Source organism: Mobula hypostoma, chromosome 3 (assembly GCF_963921235.1).
Source record: "Mobula hypostoma chromosome 3, sMobHyp1.1, whole genome shotgun sequence".
Classification (NCBI taxonomy): Eukaryota; Metazoa; Chordata; class Chondrichthyes; order Myliobatiformes; family Myliobatidae; genus Mobula; species Mobula hypostoma.
In genome coordinates this window covers 226,944,235-226,968,328 of record NC_086099.1, presented here as the reverse complement: position 1 = coordinate 226,968,328, position 24,094 = coordinate 226,944,235, and the positions used below count along the sequence as shown (strand labels likewise).

The window sequence follows — 24,094 nt, the reverse complement described above, 5'->3', positions numbered from 1 at the left end:
ATGAAAAGTGAAAAACTTGAGGGAAACATGAGAGGGAACCTCAAAACTCAGAGGGTCATGACAGAGTGGAACGAACTGCCAGCACAAGTGGTCCGTGCCGGTCTGATTTCAAAGTTTAAGAGATGTTCAGATAGGTACGCGGATGCCGGGGGTATGGACGACTTTGGGCCTGGTGCAGGTTGATGGGAGTAGGCCGTTTAAATGGTTTGGTACAGACTAGATGGGACAAAGGGCCGGTGTCTGTGCTATTGTTTTCTGTGGTTCTACTGACAAGGGAGGGGGCGAAGGTGGGTGGATCCCTTTCTACCAATACAAGTGGTGAATGCAGGTGATAACCAGCTGCTTCAGGCAGGTGGGATTTGTGAGGCTCCTCTGAACTCTCTCCACTGACAGCACGTCATCTCCTTCTGTTTTGATGGGATTTGGTTTATTGTTCCATGTACAGTGGAAAAACCTGTTCATAGAGATCAGATCATTGACGTAGTACGAAGGGAAAGTAATAATGCAGAATAAAGTGCAGCAGTTTTTGTCAAAAAAGATTTTGACGAAATGTCTACTTTACCTCTTGTGACGCTGCTTATCTGGCGCTTGGCCAGTTGTTGTTCAGACCAAACATCAGAATGGGGAAGAAATGTGATCTAAGTGACTTTGACCGTGGAATGAATGATGGTGCCAGAGAGGGTGGTTTGAGTATCTCAGAAAATGGTGCTGCCCTGAGCTTTTCGTGCACAACTGTCTTTAGAGTTTACAGAGAATGGTGCGAGAAACAAAACAACATCCAGGGAGCGGCGGTTCGGTTGGCAAAAAGAAAAATGCCTTGTTAACGAGAGGGGTCAGCGGAGAATGGCCAGACTGGTTCAAGCTGAGAGAAATGTGACAGTAACTCAAGTAACCAGAGGTTACAGCAGTGGTGTGCAGAAGAGCATCTCTGAACACACGACGTGTTGAACTATGAAGTGGATGGGCTACAGTGACAGAGGACTGCAAACGTACTCGGCGTCTGCTTTATTTGGTGCAGGTGGTGACCAATACAGTGGCCACTGAGTGTAGCCCGAGTGACTTTTTCCCCAAGGTGGAAATCTCTAATGCAAGGAAGCATCATTTTAAAATCGCGGGGTGGGGTCTGTCAGAGGTAACATTAGTTTACACAGGGTGGTGGGTGGGTGTGTGCCATGCCCTGCCAGGGGTGGTGGTAACGGTAAATACATTGGAGACATTTAATAGACTCTCAGGACCATGGATGATAGAAAAATAGAATTACATATATGGGAGGGAAGGGTTAGATTGACTTTTAGAGTAAGTTAAAAATCTGGCACAATATCGTGGGCCAAAGGGCCTGTACTGTGCTGTAGCATACGTACATATGACACAGTAAACTTGACTTTAATTTTGACAATCTTGCCTTTTTCCCCTAGACGTGGAATGGACCGGATGAGGACGTGGGGCTGCTGCAGGAGGAGGGGACGGAGATGGATCACGTCAGTACATCGGAGGAACATGACTGCCCTGCTGAGGATGACCCTGAGGCTGTAGGTTCGAGGGAATCCTCAGCAGAGGTGGGAGAGTGTGCGGGGGATGAGATGGGTCACCCTGCCACAGGGACTGGCAGGCAGGAGGAAGGGGAGGAGGTCACTGAAGGGCATAGCACGTGGGATGCATTGGAAGAGTTTATCAGCATCGTGAAGGAGGAAGGCGCCAAGACGGACCAGCGGTCGGGAGCAAAGAGCAGGCCTCCCGTCCAGCATGACAGGGTGGTCCCCAGTCCGACGGGAAGCCCCTCCAAAGGGAGCAAGTACATGGTCGACCCCTTCAGACAGGACCTCCGCGCGGTGCCGTGGTTGAAGCACGTTGACAGGTTGCAGCTCAAGGCTCTGCAGAAAGCCCTGACTCGGGAGTTCGCCATCATCGAGGGCTCGCCCGGCACAGGTGCGTGGGCGCGGTAGGGGTGGTACACGTGCAGAGCATTAACGCTATACATGCTGTTTCTGGGTGGGGTGCGGGTGGGGGTGGCCATGGACCAATATGTAGGAATGGGAATCAGAATTAAAGTGGTTGGCCACTGGGATGTTCCGCTTTTGGTGGAGGGAGCGGATGGGTCTCCCCAACGTAGAGGGGGCCACACCAGGAGCACCGGACACAACACACGACCCCAGCAGATTTGCGGGCGAAGTGTTGCCTCACCTGGAAGGTCTGTTTGGGGCCCGGAATGGAGGTGAGGGAGGAAGTGAATGGGCAGGTGTAGCAGTTTGGCCGCTTGTACGGATATGTGTCGGGAAGGAGGTAGTTGGGAGGGATGAATGGACAAGGGAGTTATGGAGGGAGTGATCCCTGTAGACAGCAGAGAATGGGGGGGGGAGCAGATAAAGATGTGTTTGGTGGTAGGGTCCCTTTGCAGATGGTAGAAACTGTGAAGTATGTTGGGTTGAACATAGAAATCTACAGCACATTACAGGCCCTTCAGCCCACAATGTTGTGCCAACCATATAACCTAGCCTAGAAGATGCCTAGAATTACCCTACTGCATAGCCCTCTATTTTGCTAAACTTGTACCTTTCTAAAAGTCTCTTCTAAGACCCTATTGTATTCATCTCTACCAACATTGCTGGCAGTACATTCCACAAACCCACCACTCTCTGTGTGATAAACTTGTCTCTGGCATCCCCTTTGTACCTACTTCCAAGCACCTTAAAACTGTGCCCCCCTCGTGCTAGCCATTTCAGCCCTGGGAAAAAGCCTCTGGCTATCCACACGATCAATGCCTGTCATCATCTTATACACCTCTATCAGGTCACCTCTCATCCTCCGTCGTTCCAAGGAGAAAAGGCCGAGTTCACTCAACCTATTCTCATAAGGCATGCTCCCCAATCCAGGCAACATCCTTGAAAATCTCCTCTGCACTCTCTCAATAGTATCCACATCCTTCCTGTAATGAGGTGACCAGAACTGAACACTGTACTCTAAGTGGGGTCTAACCAAGGTCTTGTATAGCTGTAGCATTACCTCTTGGCTCTTGAACTCAATCCCACGGTTGATGAAGGCCAACACACCGTCTGCCTTCTTAACCACACTGTCAGCCTGCGCAACAGCTTTGAGTGTCCTATGGACTCAGACCCCACGATCACTCTGATCCTCCACACTGCTGAGAGTCTTACCATAAATATTATATTCTGTCTTCAAATTTGACCTACCAAAATGAACCACTTCACACTTAACTGGGTTGAATTCCATCTGCCACTTCTCAGCCCAGTTCTGCATCCTATTGATGTCCCACTGTAACCTCTGACCACCCTCCAAACTACCTACAACACCCCCAACCTGTGTGTTATCAGCAAACTTACTAACACACCCTTCTACTTCTTGATCCAGGTCATTTATAAAAATCACAAAGAGGAGGGATAGCAGAATAGATCCCTGCAGAACACCACTGGTCACCAACCTCCATGCAGAATACAAACCATCCTTTCTTTTTAAATCTTTTTATTAAATAAGTATACAAAAAGGTAAGCCATATAGACACTAATACACTGTTAGAATATAATAAAATTACAGAAGATATTAATGCAAAAAAAAATACTACAAACAATGTAATTTAAACATAACATACCAAGGTAACATAATAGTATACTAATTTTATATATATATCAATAGAGAAAAGAAAACCACCCCCCCCAAAAAAAACCCACCGTGCAACTAACTAAAAGCAAAGCAAAGCAATGGGCTAACTTGAAACTAAACAGAGTTAAACTTAAAATCACGTCCTCAATCCCGACCTCCATTAAAAACAGTAAAAAAAACAAGAAGGGTATATATTACATTAAATGAAAATATTGAATAAAAGATCTCCAAGTCTGTTCAAATTTAAATGAGGAGTCATAAAGATTGCTTCTAATTTTCTCCAGATTCAAGCATAATATCGTCTGAGAAAACCAAAAAAAGGTAGTTGGAGCATTAAGCTCTTTCCAATGTTGTAAGATACATCTTTTCGCCATTAAAGTAAGAAATGCAACCATTCTATGGGCTGAAGGGGAAAGATTACTGGAAATTTTAGGTAGTCCAAAGATAGCAGTAATAGGGTGAGGAGAGATATCTATATTCAATACCTTGGAGATAATATTAAAAATGTCTCTCCAAAAAGTTTCCAAAGTAGGGCAAGACCAAAACATATGAGTTAAAGAGGCTATCTGCCCCATACATCTATCACAAAAAGGATTAATATGAGAATAAAAGCGCGCTAACTTATCTTTGGACATATGAGCTCTATGAACAACTTTAAATTGAATTAGGGAATGTTTAGCACAGATAGAGGAAGTATTGACTAATTGTAAAATCTGCCCCCAGTCATCCACGGAAATGGTAAACCCCAATTCCTGTTCCCAATCTACCCTAATCTTATCAAATGGAGCTTTCCTAAGTTTCATAATAATATTATAAATCATAGCCGATGCACCTTTCTGGCATGGATTAAGGTTGATTATAGTATCTAAAATGTATGTAGGAGGAAGCATTGGAAAGGAAGAAAGTATAGTACTTAGGAAATTTCTAACTTGTAGATATCTAAAAAAATGTATTCTTGATAAGTTATATTTATTAGATAATTGTTCAAAAGACATAAGGGAACCATCTAAAAATAAATCCAAAAACCGTGAAATACCCTTAGTCTTCCAAATTTGAAAAGCACGATCCGTAAAAGAGGGAGGAAAAAATATGTTACCTAAAATAGGAATCGCTAACCCAAATTGATTAAGATCAAAAAATTTTCTGAATTGAAACCAAATACGTAAGGTATATTTAACTATCGGGTTAGACACCTGTTTAAGGCGTTTCCAATCAAAAAGAAGAGAGGAACCTAAAATAGAGCCAAGTGTAAAACCCTGAGCAGATTGTAATTCCAATGCTACCCATTTAGGAATGGATAGTATATCCTGGTCAAGTAACCAGAATTTCATATGTCGAATATTAATTGCCCAATAATAAAATCTAAAGTTAGGTAATGCTAAGCCTCCATCTCTCTTAGCTTTCTGTAAATGTATCTTACCCAGTCTTGGATTTTTATTCTGCCAAATAAATGAAGAAATTTTAGAGTCAACTTTGTCAAAAAAAGGATTTTGGAACAAAGATTGGTAATACCTGAAATATATATAAAAATTTTGGCAAAAAAACCATCTTAACTGCATTAATATGACCAATCAAAGTTAAATATAAAGGAAACCATTTAGATGAAAGTTAAATAATATGGTCTATTAATGGTAAAAAGTTAGTCTTAAATAAATCTTTGTATTTACAAGTAATTTTAATCCCAAGATATGAAAAATAATTATTAATCAATTTAAATGGAAATTTATAATATAAGGGAAGTTGTTTATTAATCGGAAAGAGTTCACTCTTACTAAGATTTAATTTATAACCTGAAAAAAGACCAAATTGTGCTAATAGCTCTAAAACAGCCGGGATGGATTTCTGAGGATTGGAAATATATAAAAGTAAATCATTAGCATAGAGTGATAATTTATGGGACTTTAAGCCCCGAGTTATCCCAGTAATATTTGGAGATTCTCGAATGGCAATTGCAAGAGGTTCTAATGCAATATCAAATAATAAGGGACTAAGAGGACAACCTTGTCGAGTACCTCGAAAAAGAGGGAAAAAAGGTGAACTTAAAGAGTTAGTCGGACTGAGGCCACAGGAGAATGATATAACAGTTTAATCCAGGATATAAATTTCGAGCTAAAATTAAACATTTCAAGCACCTTAAATAAATAAGGCCGTTCTACTCTATCAAAAGCTTTCTCAGCATCTAAAGAGATAACACACTCAGGAACATTTTGTGATGGAGTATAAACGATATTTAACAGTGTGCGAATATTATAAAAAGAGTAACGACCTTTAATAAAACCCGTTTGGTCTTCCGAAATAATAGAAGGAAGTACTTTTTCTAATCTATTTGCTAATAACTTAGAAAAAACTTTAGAATCAACATTTAATAAAGATATTGGTCTATAAGATGCACATTGAGCAGGATCTTTATCCTTCTTTAATATTAGAGAAATTGACGCTCTATTGAAAGATTCAGGAAGTTTACCAAGTTTCAATGAAGCCTCAAAAACCCTACAGAGCCAAGGGATTAACGAAGGAGCAAAACATTTATAAAATTCTACGGTAAACCCATCAGGGCCAGGAGCTTTCCCCAAATTCATAGAGAAAATAACATTCTTAATCTCATCCATGGTAATGGGAGTATCTAACATAGAAGACATATCCTGTGAAATCTCAGGGAAGTCTAAATTATCTAAAAAATCATTCATATATTTAGAATCTCGAGGAGACTCTGATTGATATAAGGAAGAGTAAAAATCACAGAAGGTTTGATTAATCCCCACATGATCAAGTATCAGTCGATCATTTTGGTTATAAATCTGATTAATTTGAGATTTAGCATAATTAGACTTCAATTGATTAGCCAACAGTTTGCCAATTTTGTCACTGTGTACATAAAATTCACTTCTTGTTTTCTTTAATTGGTTTACAATCGAGGACGAGAGTAATAAACTGTGTTCCATTTGAAGTTCAGTTCTTTGTTTATATAACTTCTCAGAAGGAGCTATAACATATTTCTTATCAATTTCCTTAATCTTGTCCACAATTACCAACTCCTCCTGCTTCAGCTTCATCCTCAAAGCAGCAGAATATGAGATAATCTGACCACGAATATAAGCTTTAAAAGTGTCCCAAAGAATGTTGACAGAAATATCCTCTGTAAAGTTACTTGTAAAAAAAAAGATCAATCTGTTCATTCATAAAGTTAACAAAGTCCGAGTCCTGAAGCAACAGCGAATTAAAACGCCATTGTCTATTATTTTGTATATTGGCCTGAATTTTAATAGAAAGCTTAAGTGGAGCATGATCTGAAATGGTTCTAGAGTCATAATCACATTTAATCACTGAAGAAATAAGACGAGAATCAATAAAGAAATAATCAATTCTTGAATAGGAATGATGAACATGTGAAAAAAAAGAAAAATCTTTTTCCTGAGGATGCAAAAAACGCCAAATGTCCGTCGACCCAGAATCAGAAAGGAATGAATTAATCAAAGTTGCAGATTTATTAGGTAAGGTCCGTAAAGGAGCCGAACGGTCCAAAGCTGGAGACAAGCAGGTATTAAGATCTCCGCCCCAGATCAATGAAAACTCATTCAAATTCGGAAACTGATTAAATAATGATTTATAAAATTCCAGACAGTCCATATTAGGAGCATAAACATTAACCAAAACTACTTTTTTATTAAATAGTAAACCACTAACCAATAGAAATCTACCATTCGGATCAGAAATAATATCATGTTGTATAAAAGTAACTGAGGAGTCTATAAAAATAGAGACGCCTCGAATCTTAGCATTGGAGTTCGAATGAAACTGTTGTCCCTTCCAGAATTTAAAAAAACGTAGTCTGTCCCCCCTCCGCACATGGGTCTCTTGTAAAAATAAAATTTGTGCTTTAAGTCTCCGGAACACTTTAAAAACTTTTTTCCTTTTAATAGGATGATTAAGACCATTAGTATTCCAGGAGACAAAATTAATAATAGACTCCATAAACCCTAAAGTCAACCCGCAACAAGGAGGATTGACGATAGGCTCGACCCACGAACCCGGAAAGGGAACAGAACAAATAAGAGATACCGGGAAGGAGAACGCAACCAATACTTCAATAATGTATATAGCCCAAGAAGAAAGAAACTAAAACGTGAAGCCCCTCCCACCACCCCCCACCCCATGACCCCAAGGCTAAATCTAACGCAGACCAGCCCGAAAGAAGCAAGCACTAAAACTACCCCCATGACTTCCGGTATACGCTCCCTAAAAAAAAGTGTAAATATAAAAAAGATCAGCTGATTATAAAACAGTAAAAGAATAAAAAAAAGATAACTCAATTAAAATAAACACATAACAGAATAAAAGCCAGAAAATATAAAAAAACCGCAATAAACCCCAGACCCATGAGTAAACAAAACAACAAAAAAAAAGAAATTATTAACATAAACTAGTTATAAAAACCTACAAAACAAAATAGATTTTTAAAAAACTACAAAATTTAAGGCCACAAAGGAAATACGTAAAATGACGATAAGGAAGTAACCACCCAGAATCCCCTGGGAAAAAGAAAGAAATGACGCAGTTAAAAAGAAAGTTTAGCAACCATATTAAGTAATCAAAAATAAACTTTTCTGCCCAAATAGGGCAAAAAAAAAATTAAGACCGACAAATTCACAGCCTCCGATCAACGGAGATAGTTAAAATATTACGATTAAGATGTTGAAGGTGAAAATTGATCCAGATAACTCTGGGCATCCGATGGAGATTCAAAAAAACAGAGGGCTCCATCCAACGTACGAATCCTTAAACGTGCAGGATAAAACAGCGCTGGTTTTAAATCCATCTTGTAGAGTTCCGACATCACAGATCTGTAACGAACCCGTTGATCCCGGATTGGTTTACTGAAATCCTCCACGAATCGGAACTTAAGATCCAAAAAATCAATGAAACCTTTAGATCGAACGAAATGAAACAGTTTCTCCTTGTCTTGAAAGTAATGAAAACGTAAAATGACATGTCTAGGTTTATCTGACCTAGGCGAGTATGATGGAACTCTGTGAACACGATCCAATAACGGTGGTTGGTCAGGAAATACAGTAGGAAATGTATCTTTTAAAAGTTGAGAAAAATACTTCATAGGGTTATCGGATTCAACAGCTTCGCGCACCCCAATCATTCGAAGATTCTGCCGTCGCATTCTAGATTCTAAGTCAGAGTTTTTAAAGGTCGGAAAGTCGAGTTTCTTCTTCATTACATTAATTGTTTCTTCGATTTTCTCCATCTTGAGCTCACTTTGTTGCGTGGATTTTTGAAGATCAGATATAGCCAACCGATGTTCTGTAATAGATATTTGTATCTTCTCAATTGAATCGGTAATTTTCTGGAGACGAGTTGAAATTTCCTCCCGAATTAGCTCCGATATAGCTTTCAAAGTCACCGGTGGTTCAGTCGGAGGGAAATCAGTACCTTTCGGTTTAACCGGAGGTTTGCCATCCTTCCCGTTTTTTCCATTCTTAGACATAGCAGACCTTAAACGCATCCAATTATCGGAGAGCCCAATTTATTTCAAAGTATTGTAAAAGTTGATGCCTTAATGGTTAATTAAAATATAGCTGATCATAAGAAAAAAAACTCAGAGGTAATGGAGCGAGTCAAGAACGCGACTTCACTCCATGAGCGCTACCGGAAGTCCCCACAAACCATCCACAACCACCCTTTTCCTTCTGTGGGCAAGCCAATTCTGGATCCACAAAGCAAGGTCTCCTTGGATCCCGTGCCTCCTTACATTCTGAATGAGCTTTGCATGGGAAACCTTATCAAATGCCTTATTGAAATCCATATACACTGCATCCACTGCTCTATCTTCATCAACGTGTTTTGTTACCTCCTCAAAGAATTCAATCAGGCTTGTAAGGCACGATCTGTCCTTGACAAAGCCATGCTGACTATCCCTAATCAGATTTTTGTCTCTCCAAATGCTCATAATTCCTGCCTCTCAGGATCTTCTTCAACAACTTGCCCACCACTGAAGTAAGACTCACTGGTCTATAATTTCCTGAGTTACCCTTTCTCGCTTTCTTGAACCAGGGGATGACATTTGCAACACTCAAAATGTTGGAGGTGCTCAGCAGGCCAGGCAGCATCTAGGAAAAGAGTACAGTTGATGTTTTGGGCCGAAACCCTTCGGCAGGACAGCATCTGCAGATTTTCTCTTGTTTGTGGTTGGACAACATTTGCAACCTTCCAATCTTCTGGTACTTCTCCTGTCCCTCTTGATGACGCAAAGGTCATCGTCAGAGGTTCAGCAATCTCCTCCCTCGCTTCCCACAGTAGCCTGGGGTATATCTCATCTGGTACTGGTAATTTATCTAACTTAATGCTTTTCAAAGCCTCCAGCACATCCTCTTTCTTAATGTATATACACTCAAGCATTTCAGTCCACTGTAAGTCATCCCCACGATTGTCAAGGTCCTTTTCCCTGGTGAATTCTGAAGCAAAGTATTCATTAAGTACCTCCGCTACCTCCCCTGACTCCATGCACATGTTTCCACCAACACACCTGATTGGTCCTATTCTCACACGGCTCATCCTCTTGGTCTTCGCATACTTGTAGAATGCCTTGGGGTTTTCCTTAATCCTGTTCACCAAGGCTTTCTCATGGCCCCTTCTAGCTCTCCTAATTTCATTCTTGAGCTCCTTCCTGACAAATTTGTAATTTTTTAGACCTCTAACAGTACCTAGTTTCTTGAATCTTTTGTAAGCTCTTTTTTTCCTTAACTGGATTTTCTACATCCTTTGTACACATGGTTCTTAACCGGACCATCCTTTCCCTGTCTCAATGGAACATACCTATGCAGAACACCATGCAATTATTCCCTGAACATTTGCCGCATTTCTGCCGTACATTTCCCTGAGAACATCTGCTTCCAATTTATGTTCCCAAGTTCCTGCCTAATAGCATCGTATTTCCTCCTATCCCAATTAAATGTTTTCCCAAATTGTCTGCTCCTATCCCTCTCCAGCGCTGTGGTAAAGGAGATAGAGTTGTGGTCACCGTCTCCAAAATGCTCTCCCAGTGAGAGATCTGACACCTGACCAGGTTCATTTCCCAATACCAGATCAAGTACAGCCTCTCCTGTAGTTGGTTTATCTACATATTGTGGCAGGAAATCTTCCTGAACGCACCTAACAAACTCCACCCCATCTAAACCTCTTGTGCTAAGGAGATGCCAGTCAATATTAGGAAAGTTAAAATCTCCCGTCACAACAACCCTATTATGATTGCACCGTTCCAGAATCTGCCTCCCTATCTGCTCCTCGATGTCTCTCTTACTATTGGGGGGGGGGTCCATAAAAAAACAGTGGAGTTATTGCTCCTTTCCTGTTTCTAACTTCAAATGTGGAGGGTGATGGGGTGTTAGGAACTCTGTCACTGTTAAGGTGGCGGGATGGTGAGGTGGGAGTGGATGTCCTGGAAATTGTGGAGATGTAGGTGAGGGCAACATCAGTGGTGGATGAAGGGAGGCCCTGCTCTTTGAGGGAGGAGGACACCGTTGATGCCCTGGAAAGGAAAGCCTCGTCCTGGGAACAGATGTGGTAGAGGCGAATGAACTGAGAAAAGGGAATAGTATTTTTATCTGGGAAGGGGTGGGAAGAGGTATAGTCATGGTGGCCGTGGGAACCGGTAGGTTTATAAAAGATGGGGGTCAACAGTTTGTCTGCAGAAATGGAGACCGAGAGATTGAGAAAGGGGAGGGAGTTGCAGAAGTGATGTCATACGACGATAGGTTGGAGGAGCTAGGGCTTTTCTCTTTGGAGCGTAGGAGGATGAGAGGCGACTTGATAGAAGTGTGCAAGATGATAAGGCAACACACAAGATGCTGGAGCAAGTCAGCAGGCCAGGCAGCATCTGTGGAAAAGAGTAAAGAGTCAATCCTTTTGGTCAAAACCCTTCATCAGGCCTGGAGAAAAAAGGTGAGAAGTCATAGGAAGAAGGTGGGGGGGGGGGGAGAGGAAGAAATACAAGGTGATGGGAGAAACCAGGGGAGGGGTGGGGGAGAGGGGTGAAGAAAAGAACTGGGAAGTGGATTGGTGAAAGAGAGAAAGGGCTGGAGAGGGGTGAGTCTGATAGAGGACAGAAGGCCATGGAAGGGGGAGGAGCACCAGAGGGAGGTGAGGGAGGGAGGGAGGGAAATGGGAATGGTGAAGGTGGGGGGGAGGGTGACCATTACTGGGAGTGCAAGGAAATCAATGTTCATGCCATCAGGTTGGAGGCTACCTAGACAGAATCTAAAGTGTTGCTCCTCCAACCTGAGTGTGGCTTCATCACGACAGTTGAGGAGGCCATGGATTGACATATGGGAATGGGAAGTGGAATTAAACTGGGAGATCCCGCTTGTTCTGGCAGCCGGAGTGTAGGTGCTTGGCGAAGCGGTTTCCCAATCTACGTCAGGTCTCACTGATACATAGAGGAGGCCACACCGGGAGCACCGGATACAGTATATGACCCCAACAGACTTGCCGGTGAAGTGTCACCTCACCTGGAAGGACTGTTTAGGGCCTGAATGGTAGTGAGGGAGGATGTGTAGGGGCCGGTGTAGCACTTGTTCCACTTGCAGGGAGAAGTGACAGGAGGGAGGTCAGTGGGGAGGGAGGAATGGGCAAGGGAGTCGCATAGGGAGCGATCTCTATGGAAAGCACAAAGTGAGAGGGAGGGAAAGATGTGCTTGGTGGTGGGATCCCATTGCAGATGGTAGCAGTTATGATGAATTATGTGCTGGATGCGGAGGCTGGTGGGGTGGTAAGTGAGAACAAGAGGAACCCTGTTCCTGGTGAGGTGATAGGTGAGGACTACAGGAGCTCTGTCCCTGGTGAGGTGGCTAGAGGAACAAGTGGGATCTCCCAGTAGCTGCCCCATTTTAATTCCACTTCCCATTCCCATTCTAACATGTCAGTTCATGGCCTCTACTGTCGCGATGAGGCCACACTCAGGTTGGAGGAGCAACACTTTATATTTCGTCCGGGTAGCCTCCAACATGCTGGCATGAACATTGGTTTCTCAAACTTTGGGTAATGCCCCTCCCCTCACCATTCCCCATCCCCTTTTCCCTCTCTCACCTCATCTCCTTACCTGCTCATCGCCTCCCTCTGAGGTTCCTTCCCCTTTCTTCCATGGCCGTCTGTCCTCTCCTATTAGATTTCCCCTTCTCCAGCCCTGTATCTCTTAAACAGGAGCAAGGAAATCCTTCTGCATTTGGACAGGGCCCTGGTGAGACCACACCTGGAGTATTGTGTGCAGTTTTGGTCTCCAGGGTAAAGGAAGGACATCCTGGCTGTGGAGGAGGTGCAGCGTAGGTTCACTAGGTTAATTCCTTGGATGTCCGGACTGTCTTACGCAGAGAGGTTAGAGAGACTGGGCTTGTACACGCTGGAATTAAGGAGATTGAGGGGGGATCTGATTAAGACATATAAGATTATTAAAGGATTGGACAAGATAGAGGCAGGAGATATGTTCCAGATGCTGGGAGAGTCCAATACCAGAGGGCATAGTTTAAGAATAAGGGGTAGGTCATTTAGGACAGAGTTGAGGAGGAACTTCTTCTCCCAGTGAGTTGTGGAGGTGTGGAACGCACTGCCTCAGAAGGCAGTGGAGGCCAATTCTCTGGACTCTTTCAAGAAGGAGCTAGATAGGTATCTTATGGATAGGGGAATCAAGGGTTATGGAGACAAGGCAGGAACCAAGTATTGATAGTAGATGATCAGCCATGATCTCAGAATGGCAGTGCAGGCTCGAAGGGCCGAATGGTCTACTTCTGCACCTATTGTCTATTGGTCCCTTCCATAGTACATACTGTATACTTGTAATTTAGTTGTTTTTGTTGTGTATTACAATGTTCTGCGGCTGTAAAACAGCACATTTTATGACCGATGCCAGTGATTTTAATCCTGATTCTTGGTTCTCCAGGGAAGACCTTTGTTAAACGGATGCTAGTGCAGCTGCTGCTTCACAATCAGGGGCTGTGGCAGAATGCCGAGAGGCTGGGGCAGGGCAACACCATCCTTGTCGTCTGCCACACGGACCACGAGCTGGACCTCTTTTTGGAAGGTGAGGTGCTCCTGTTCTTCACCATCTTGGTACACGTGGGAATGATAAAGCAAATACCAATTAACCTTGTCTCCTCACCTGCCTATTGCCTCCCCCACCCCCCCCCCCCGGTGCTCCTCCTTCCCTTTCTCGCAAGGTCCACCCTCTCTCCTATCTGATTCCTTCTTCAGACCATTTCCTTTTCCATCTATCACCCCCCAGCTTCTTCGTCCATTAAACCCTCCCCACCCACCTGGCTTCACCTGTCAGTTCCAGCTTGTCTTCCTTCCCCTCTTCCCCTCCTCTCTACCCCCCCTTCCCCGGCTTTCGTCCTCTGCCTTTCCTGTCCTGACGACCAGACTCGAGCGGAACCATCAACTGTTTGATGCTGTCTGATCTGCTGTGTTGCTCTGGGTTTCCAGCATCTGCAGAATAGCTTGTATTTAGCAATTAGCCAATCAACATAACCTCACCTCTGTGAGAGCTTCTCTGAAGCGTTGCCTGTCGGTTAAATTTCACCTGCCACTTCCCCAGCTGACTAACCCTGGTGCTTACTTTTGCAAGTCGTCTTCAAGATTCAGTAATATCCCTGCAGTCCATCATCAAGCACGCTGTCCTCGCTGACCCTTGTCATTATCTGCTCATGGTGGGGGCACTGCAGAAGGGCCTCGTGTCTAGTTGGCCGATCCTGCCTGACGCTGCAAGACTCCCAGCCCAGTCACCCTCTCTCCATCCCACTCAGCCACCCAACACACACACACACACACACACACACACACACACACACACACACCCCTTCCTCCCTGAGACACCCATAAGACCGTAAAATATAGGAGCAGAATTAGGCCATTCAGCCCATCGAGTCTGCTCTGCCATTCCGCCAAGGCTGATTTTTTTCCCGTCTGAACCCCATTCTCCTGCCCTCTCCTTGTAATCTTTGACACCCTGACTAATCAAGAAATTATCAACCTCTACTTTAAATACACCCAATGATTTGTCACTCACAGCTGTCTGGGGCAATGAATTCCACAGATTCACCATCTTTTGGCCAAAGAAATTCCTCCTCATCTCTATTCTAAATGATGTTCTTCTAATCCGAAACTGTGCCCTCTGGTCATAGACTCTCGTGCTATAGGAAACATCCTCTCCACAGCTACTCTTTACAGGCCTTTCAGTATTCGATAGGTTTCAAAGAGATCTCCTCATCCTTCTGAATTCCAGCAGGTACAGGTCCAGAGGTGCCAAATGCTCCTTAGACATTAACCCTTCCAACCCCAGAATCGTTCTCATGAACCTCCTTTGGACCCTCTCCAATGCCAACACATCTTCTCTTAGCTGGGGCTGGGGGCTTAAAACTGCTTGCAGTTCTCCAAGTGTGTTCTGACCAATGGCTTATAAAGTCTCAGCGACACATCCTCGTTCCCTCCCTGGCCACTACCAAACCTCCTCCATATCCTCCATCCTCCATCCCTCCCTCCCCCCCCCCAACCACCTTCTCATCCCTTTCTTCTCCATCAACAAACCTCCACTCTCTTCCCTACCCTTTCTGGGACCCCACACACTCCTTCTGGCCATCCTGCTTTCTCTGGCGGACAGAGCGTAGGTGTTCAGCAAAGCGGTCTCCCAGTGGCCACACATCTTAATTCCACATCCCATTCCCATTCTGACATGTCTATCCACGGCCTCCTCTACTGTAAAGATGAAGCCACACTCAGGTTGGAGGAACAGCACCTTATATTCCGTCTGGGTAGCCTCCAACCTGATGGCAAGAACATTGACTTTACAAACTTCCACTAATGCCCCACCTCCCCCTCGTACCCCATCCATTATTTATTTTTATACACACATTCTTTCTCTCTCTCTCTCCTTTTTCTCCCTCTGTCCCTCTGACTGTACCCCTTGCCCATCCTCTGGTACCCCCGTCCCTTGTCTTTCTCCCCGGACGTCCTGTCCCATGATCCTCTCATATCCTTTTTGCCAATCACCTGTCCAGCTCTTAACTCCATCCCTCCCCCTCCTGTCTTCTCCTATCATTTTGGATCTCCCCCTTCCCCTCCCACTTTCAAATCTCTTGCTAACTCTTCCTTCAGTTAGTCCTGACGAAGGGTCTCAGCCTGAAACGTCGACTATACCTCTTCCTAGAGATGCTGCCTGGCCTGCTGCGTTCACCAGCAACTTTGATGTGTGTTGCTTGAATTTCCAGCATCTGCAGAATTCCTGTTATCTGCAGATTTCCTTGTGTTTGCATTCTTTCAATCTGTATGTCTTAATATCTTGTGCCTCATACAATGATCTGTCTGGATGGCAGGTGACCAAAGCTTCTCTGTGTCTCGGGACATCTGACATTATGACAAGATAACACCAGGATTGGGGGTGTAGTGGACAGCGAAGACAATCAGAGCTGGCAGTGGGATCTAGACCAGCTAGAAAATTGGCTGGAAAGTGGCAGATGGAATTTAATGCAGACAAGAGTGAGGTGTTGCACTTTGGGGTTACCAACTGGGTAGATCTTGCATGGTGAGCAGTATGGTAGAACAGACAGATCTGGGAATGTAGATACATAATTTCTTGAAAGTACTGTCACAGGTAGATAGGGTCATGAAGAAAGTTTCTGGCACATGGTCCTTCATAAATCAAAGTATAAAGTGCAGGAGTTAGGATGTTATGTTGAAATTGGATAAGATGCTGGTGAGGCCTAGTTTTGAGATTGTGTGCTGTTTTAGTCGCCGACCTACAGGAAGGATGCAAATAACATTGAACAAGTGCAGAGAAAATTCAAAGCATGTTGCCAGGACTTGAGGACTTGAGTTATAGAGAAAGGTTGGGACTTATCCCCTGATGTGGGCATGTGGCCAAGTGGTTAAGGCATTAGACTAGCGACCTGAAGGTCGCGAGTTTGAGCCCCAGCCAAGGCAACGTGTTGTGTCCTTGAGCAAGGCACTTAATCACACATTGCTCTGCGACGACACTGGTGCCAAGCTGTATGGGACCTAATGCCCTTCCCTTGGACAATAGTGGTGTCGTGGAGAGAGGAGACTTGCACCATGGGCAACTGCCAGTCTTCCATACAACCTTGCCCAGGCCTGCGCCCTGGAGGGTGAAGACTTTCCAGGTGCAGATCCATGGTCTCGCAAGACTAATGGATGCCTTTATTTATTTATCCCTTGGAGATTTGATAGAACTATTGAAGATTCTGAGGGGTATAGATTTGGCAAATGCAAGCAGGCTTTTCCCCCTCAGGTTGGGTGAGATGAGAACTGGAGGGCATGGGTTAAGGGTGAAAGGTGAAATGTTTAAGGGGAACATCTTCACTCAGTGGGCGGTGATAGTGTGGAGAGTGAGAGCTGCCAGTGCAAGTGGTGGACGTGTGACGATTTCAACATTTAAGAGAAGTTTGGATGGGAGGGGTATGGGGGGGCTGTGGCCCCGATGCAGGTTGTTAGGAAGAGACAGATTAATGGTTTGGCATAGAGGTTGATTAACAATGAAGCAATTGCGAAATTCAACCACGTTAGGAATCTCTTACTAACTCTTCCTTCAGTTAGTCCTGATGAAGGGTCTCGGCCCAAAACATCGACTGTACCTTTTCCTATAGACGCTGCCTGGCCTGCTGCGTTCACCAGCAACTTTGATGTGTGTGGCTTGAATTTCCAGCATCTGCAGAATTCCTGTTGTTCGGGAGCACCTTTCCTGGGAACCACACTGATTTTCCCTCCTTAACTCCTTCAGGGCTCCTTGAGTCTTACTGCTGCAGTATCGTGCGGATTGGTGGGGTTTGCAAAAGCCAGCAACTTCAGCAGTTCACGCTGGAGAACGTTCGCAAGCAGAGGCTGCAGGCAACGTTGACGCCCCTGCAGAGACGCCGATTCAAAGAGGTGGGTCTGTCTTATCACCTGGATTTGTTGCGGGTCTCGGGCAATGTCTCCATCACGCTCCTTGTCGCTTACGGAGAGACCTGACAGGGGAAGTGATCGAGGCAGGAACAGTCACATCTAAAAATCATTTGTTCTGCTGTTCCCACGTATGGGGAAGGCTTCAGGAGTAAACCCTGAGGGGGAGAATCTGAAACTGGAGTCCCTACATTGAGTTCAACGCCGACTGGCAACTGTTGGTACCAAACGGTATGGGTCTCTGCCATTCCTTTGGATTTGTCAGCTGTGTGGAGAGGGGGAGCCTGCTACACGGGCAACAGTTTGCTCTCCCAGACATCCCACCTCTCCCGAAAGTTCCGGAAGTCTCCTGCATATGAATAGTGGCTCCCTGATGCCCACAGATTATATACAATAACACGGAAATCAATTTTTTTCAGAGCGAGCGAGCGCGAGAGCCACCACGAGAGAGAGCGTGCGTGAGAGAGAGAGAGAGAGAGAGAGAGAGAGAGAGAGAGAGAGAGAAAAGAAAGAACGCACCATGGGAGAGTGTTCCAAAAAAATAAAATATAAATCGTACATCACTCCAGACTACCCTAAAGTGTACCCCTGCCTAATAGGGGTCAAAATAATGACAGTGTTGCTCGCTGCACTGTTTGCAACAGTGACTTTTCTATTGCCCATGGTGGGTTAAGACTGTAAAAGACATGTTGAGGTGAGTTTAACAGGTGTCATTCGTTCATTAGCATAGCTAACGTTATTTAAACTAGCTGGCTGGCTGCAAAGGAGCTACTCTATTGCAGACATCCCACCTCTCCCGGAGGTCTCCCGCAAATTGATGGTGCTACCTCCCTGAAATGAGTTTTTGCAGGGTGGGATGTCTGCTCTCCATATCGTACTGCCCAAGCTTGTGTATCTGGACAGCAAAGGACGCTACATTCATGGTCGACCCTGACCAACGGAGGGCCTCTGGTCAGGTACGGAGTGGACGTTGAGAGGGTGTTTTCCAATAGTAGTGGCGCCTATGACCAGCGGACACAGTCTCAGAATGCAAGGACGTACCTTTAGAACGGAGATGAGGAGGAATTTCTTTAGCCAGGGGTGGTGAGTCTGTGGAATTCATTGCCACAGACAGCCAATTCAAAGTTCAAAGTACATTTATTATTCAAGTATGTATAAATCAAACAACCTTGAGATTCATCTGCTTACAGAAAAACAATTTTTTAAAAAAGAGGCCAACACCCAATGTGTGAGAGAAATGGAAAAAAACCACAATTGCGCAATCAATAAAAGCAAGCAACAGCATTCAGAGCCAAATTGAGTTGACAGAACTGGAGCCTGGAGCAGGCCCATGGCCTTGGTCTTGGTCCATCAAACAGCAGACTGTGAAGTTCACAGACCCGGAGCCCAGAGTAGGCCCATAGCCTCAGTCTCGGCCCATCAAACTGCGGACTGTGAAGTTCACAGACCCGGAGCCCAGAGTAGGCCCATAGCCTCAGTCTCGGCCCATCAAACTGCGGACTGTGAAGTTCACAGACACGAAGCCTGGAGCAGCCATAGCCGTCCTCACAGCCTCAGCGCCACGGAGAGGGGAGCAAACGTCTGGGAGCAGTGAGCATGATCGTCCGAACCCTCGCCTCCAGTCCTGACACCCTGCCTTATCAGTCTAACTGGACTGTCCAAACCCTGCACTAGGGACCCAAGCCCTGCCACAACAATACAGCGGGCCCCAGCAACGTTCCGACCCATGTCCGACCTTTCCAAACCAGCTCGGCACTTAGACCAATCCAACCTTGCTCCCAGTTTTGATGGACAGTCTCCGAAACTCCTCCGCTCCAGCAGGAGGGTGGGCTTGAGAGAGATAATAAATCAATCATGATGGAATGGCAGAGCAGATTTGATGGGCTGAATGGCCTAATTCTGCTCCTGTGCTTTGGTCTTGCAGTAACTGCAAGCCAGTTAGCTTAGTCAATTGCCGCAAAAGTGCTTGAAGCTGTAATTAAGGAAGGTATTTTTCTTACAGACAGACTCAGCATGATGTCATGAAAGACAGGTTTGACAAACTTGTAGAATGTAGTTCATTCAGTGGCCAGAGGGCAACAGGTGGATGTTTTATTTCTGGATCTCCAGAAGGCATTTGATAAGGTGCTACGTAAAAGACTTATAAAGATCAGAAGCCGGGTGGCGCACCCTGCCACTTGGCCAGGTCAGGAAGCATCTACTGAAGTGAATAAACAGTTGGCATTTCGGGCTGAGACCTTTCATCAGGATTGTACTTGGCAAACTTTTCTACTGAAGAGGTTTCCCTTTGCCGCCTTCTGGGCAATGCCTTTACAAGATGGGTGACTCCAGCCATTAGCAATACTCTTCAGAGATTGTCTGCCTGCAGTCAGTGGTCGCATAACCAGCTGCTCAGACGACCGTCCACCACCTGCTCCCATGGCTTCACCTGACCCTGATCGGTAGAGGGGGGGTTAAGCAGGTGCTACACCTTGCCCAAGGGTGACCTGCAGGCTAGCGGAGGGAAGGGGCGCCTTACACCTCCTTAGGTAGAGAATTATTTCCACCCTGCCACCCATTAATCATGAAAAGTTAATAAAATATAATTCAAAATGCATTTAGCATGGGTAAGCAGTAATCAGCTCCCTGCCCTAGTGATGAGACCTCAATAGCGGCAGGGTTCAGCCTGAGAGAAGAAGCTGTTTCCCAGTCTGCCAATCCTAGTCCTGATGCTCCTGAACCTCCTTCCCGACGGTAGTGGGTCAGAGAGATTGTGGGCTGGGTATTAGGGATCCTCAACAATGTTCGGGCCCTTCATAACAATACTCCCAGTAAATGTCATAAATTGGAGGATGATTAACCCTTTGTTACGTACTGTAACATTTTAGAAATAAACCAGCAGCAAGAGATTTCACACTGAGTCAGATTTTAATGTTAAAACCACTTTCTTTATTAGTACCTACTTATAATATCGTAACTTAACCAAGATAAGCAGATGTTAACAGAGTCCTATTTTAACAGGTCCTGAAACTAATCCTGACTTCAGAATTACCTTGTGCAGAGGTACCGAAACAACGTGGCCTTCAATGCCTTTTAAGGTTTACCTCACCAATGTCAGTCTCATCACTAAACTTTAGAACACTGTCTAACATAAGTGACTGAGAAGCCCCAGTAACTTGAAGAATTTTCACTGGTACCAGGGTTCACCCTTCCTTTACTGAGACAAACCCATCTGACATAAAATGATCGAATCCTTTCTTAACTCGGCCAGACTTCCCAGTCCTTAATTGAGCCTCATCAGAATCTTCAGAACCCTGTGGGTTTATAGGTGTTTCAGCCTGCTGAATACAAGCATTTAGGACCGCCTCCTTTTCCTCCTCCTTCAGGATGGAACAATTAGCCATAATGTGACCAGCTTTCTTACAATAGTAACAAGTAAGACCAGAATATTTCTCCTTCACTTGCTTCCCTTCACCTTTACTTTTGTCACTAGTCCCAGATTTAAGTTCTGGTTTACCCGGGTTATCCCTGCTACTCTTTCGGAAGCTCTTACTCGGGGTAAACTTAACCTTGTGGGTTAAAGCAAATTCATCTGCTAATCTAGCAGTCTCCTGCAAAGTGGCAGCATCCTTTTCATCTCAATATGTCTTTATGTCATCAGGGAGGCACCTTTTAAATTCTTCAATTAAAATCAACTCTTTCAAGCGGTCGAAATCATCATTCACATTTTTTGATGTGCACCAGCGGTCAAAACACACAAACTTGTCATAAGCAAATTCCACATAAGTCTGGTTCACAGATTTCCTCAAATTTCTAAACCTTTGTCTATAGACTTCTGGAACCATTTCATAGGCTTTGAGTACGACCTGTTTCACTACCTCATAATTAGCTGCATCTCTAATTGACAAAGCAGAGTAAGCTTATTGAGCCTCACCCCTAAATGCACTCTGTAACAAGAGAGACCAGCTTTCTTCAGACAACTTTTGACTGTGAGCCACTTTCTCAAAATGCTGGAAGTATTTATCAACCTCAGTCTCATCAAATGGAGGAACCAGTTTAACTGCCTAGCTGTCAATAAACGGTACAACCAACTCCTTAGAAGCAGTAGCTTCTTTCTTGAGCTTTAACTTATCCAATACAAACCACCTGTTTTCCGCTCCTTCCCTCTGTTTGTCAGCCTCTTCAGCTGCAAACTGCCTCTGTCTGTCTGCTTCTCTGGCATCATACTGCCCCTGTCTTTGTTTTTCCTGAGCCTCTACTATCAAACTTCAATTGTTCCAGTCGTAACTGGATCTCCTCTTTACTCACAGGAAACCTTTTTAACACCACCTCATCAAACACCTGCATAGATGTACAGGTTTCCCCCGCTATCCGAGTGTAGAGCGTTCCTATGAAACAGTTCGTAAGCTGAAATGGCTTAAAGCGAAGAAGCAATTACCATTAATTTATATGGGAAAATTATTTGAGCGTTCCCAGACCCAAAAAATAACCTACCAAATGATACCAAATAGCACATAAAACCTAAGATAACACTAACATATAGTGAAAGCAGGAATGATATGATAAATACATAGCCTATATAAAGTAGAAATAACATAGGTACAGTGTAGTATTCACTTACCAGAATCGGGAAGTTTGAGCCAAAATCGATTTGTCGAAAAAAAAATCGCATGTACACGCATGTGCACGTCATGGATTTGCACGTACACGCACGTCACGCATGCACACGTACACACATTCACACGTCATGCATGCGCGCATACATGCCCGCGCAAGGCTTCATGGTCATGGTAGTCTTTCTCAGGGTAAACACAAGTTTAAAGCGAGCGTCTTTTATCGTAAAAGCAAAAATCCTCTTTCGGTTAACGAAAATGGGTACTAATGTAGGTCTTTCGTAAGAGCGAAATGTCGTAAAGAGAACGTTCAGAAAACGGGGACACCTGTATAGCGCTCAACTATTTTCCTCTGAATCTCTGGCTTCCTCATAGCCCGCTTTGTCCAAGTAAGGTGCAGCGCATTAGCAATAGCCAACACTTCATCCTTTTTGGCTTTTCCTAATGCCTCCGGGGTTGGATCTCCCAAAAACTCCTCAATACTAATATCCATTGCTGCTGATTTCCACACACAAATAAATCAAAAAGGATTTCCCCAATCAAATCGATAATTAATCAATCAATAAGCCCCCAAATTTGTTCATATCCCAGACACAGGCCCCAATTTTGTTACGAACTGTAATGTTTTAGAAATAAACCAGCAGCAATGGATTTCACACCGAGTCGGGTTTTAATGTTAAAACCACTATCTTTATTAGTATCTATTTATAATATTGTAACTTAACCAAGATAAACAGATGTTAACAGTGTTACGTGTGTAATATAGCTCCTAAATTAAGTTAAGCTTGGGGAAACAAAGCTTAGAGTCTTGAGATGGTAAAGTATGAAAGTTCAGTTCATCCACAGAAGGAATGATGGGAGAGAGTTATTTGTAATCCAGGGTGAAACGTAGAGAGAAGGCAATTGCGTTGAATTCCACAGGTTCCATGATGGTAATTAATAAATATCAGTTGTCGAAGATCCTCCGTCGAGCCGTTCCAAATCCACGTACAAGTTACCACCAGAGTGATCTGTCACAGGGATGTCGTCTTCAAGGGTTTATCACATAACATACCCAGGCAAGGGTTAACTTCGAGTGGTCCCACAGGACATTCCTTAATCCACTCCTATGGATTATACGAAGTGACAGCCACACATTCGATGTGCATTGGATCAATAAGCAACCCACCTGTGTGGGTATAGCAGAGTTCCAAAACCCAGCTTCGACAAGCTAGAGCGGCTACTCGTTTTCAGGTTTTTCCCCCGTCTCCCCTCTCCCCTCTCCCCCCTTGTTTTCAAACAAGCTGCAAGCCAGTCAGTGAACAAAAGCATAGCCCTGCCTCACTGAAGCGCTCTTTTGAAGTGACAGTCCACAGCAAACAAAACCTGCGGGTTTGTAACACTTTTACAATACAGTTGACTCTGGTTAATTGGGACACAACAAGAACAGTACAATTTGGCCCAATTAAGCGTTTGCCCCAATTAGCTGAAGTTTCATGGAAATGGTTAAAAACATATAAAAAGGACAAACTACCATTTAAGTAACAAATTATGCGTTTAAATCAGAATACTCTCAATACTTCAACAACACTATGAAACTGTATTAGTCCCTTCTGGAATTTTTTGAGGATGTAACTATGAAAATGGACAAGGGAGAGCCAGTGGATGTAGCGTACCTGGAGTCTCAGAAAGCCTTTGATAAAGTCCCACATAGGAGATTAGTGAGCAAAATTAGGGCACATGGTATTGGGAGCAGAGTACTGACATGGTATTGGGAGCAGAGTACTGACATGGATTGAAAATTGGCTGGCTGACAGAAAACAAAGAGTAGCGATTAACGGGTCCCTTTCGGAATGGCAGGCGGTGACCAGTGGGGTACCGCAGGGTTCAGTGCTGGGACCGCAGCTGTTTACAATATATATTAACGATTTAGATGAGGGAATTAAAAGTAACATTAGCAA

General features: G+C 44.2%; 1 protein-coding gene across 1 annotated transcript in view; it reads left to right on the top strand.

Moving 5' to 3' along the window:
- LOC134344592 (NFX1-type zinc finger-containing protein 1-like) overlaps window positions 1-24,094 on the top strand; it is a 75,757-nt gene that overhangs the window by 12,743 nt on the left and 38,920 nt on the right. Inside the window, exons 3-5 of the mRNA XM_063044669.1 lie at window positions 1,416-1,926; window positions 13,553-13,693; window positions 17,402-17,547. Of these exons, the coding sequence (XP_062900739.1) occupies window positions 1,416-1,926; window positions 13,553-13,693; window positions 17,402-17,547 (798 nt within the window). The remainder of the gene's footprint in view (window positions 1-1,415; window positions 1,927-13,552; window positions 13,694-17,401; window positions 17,548-24,094) is intronic.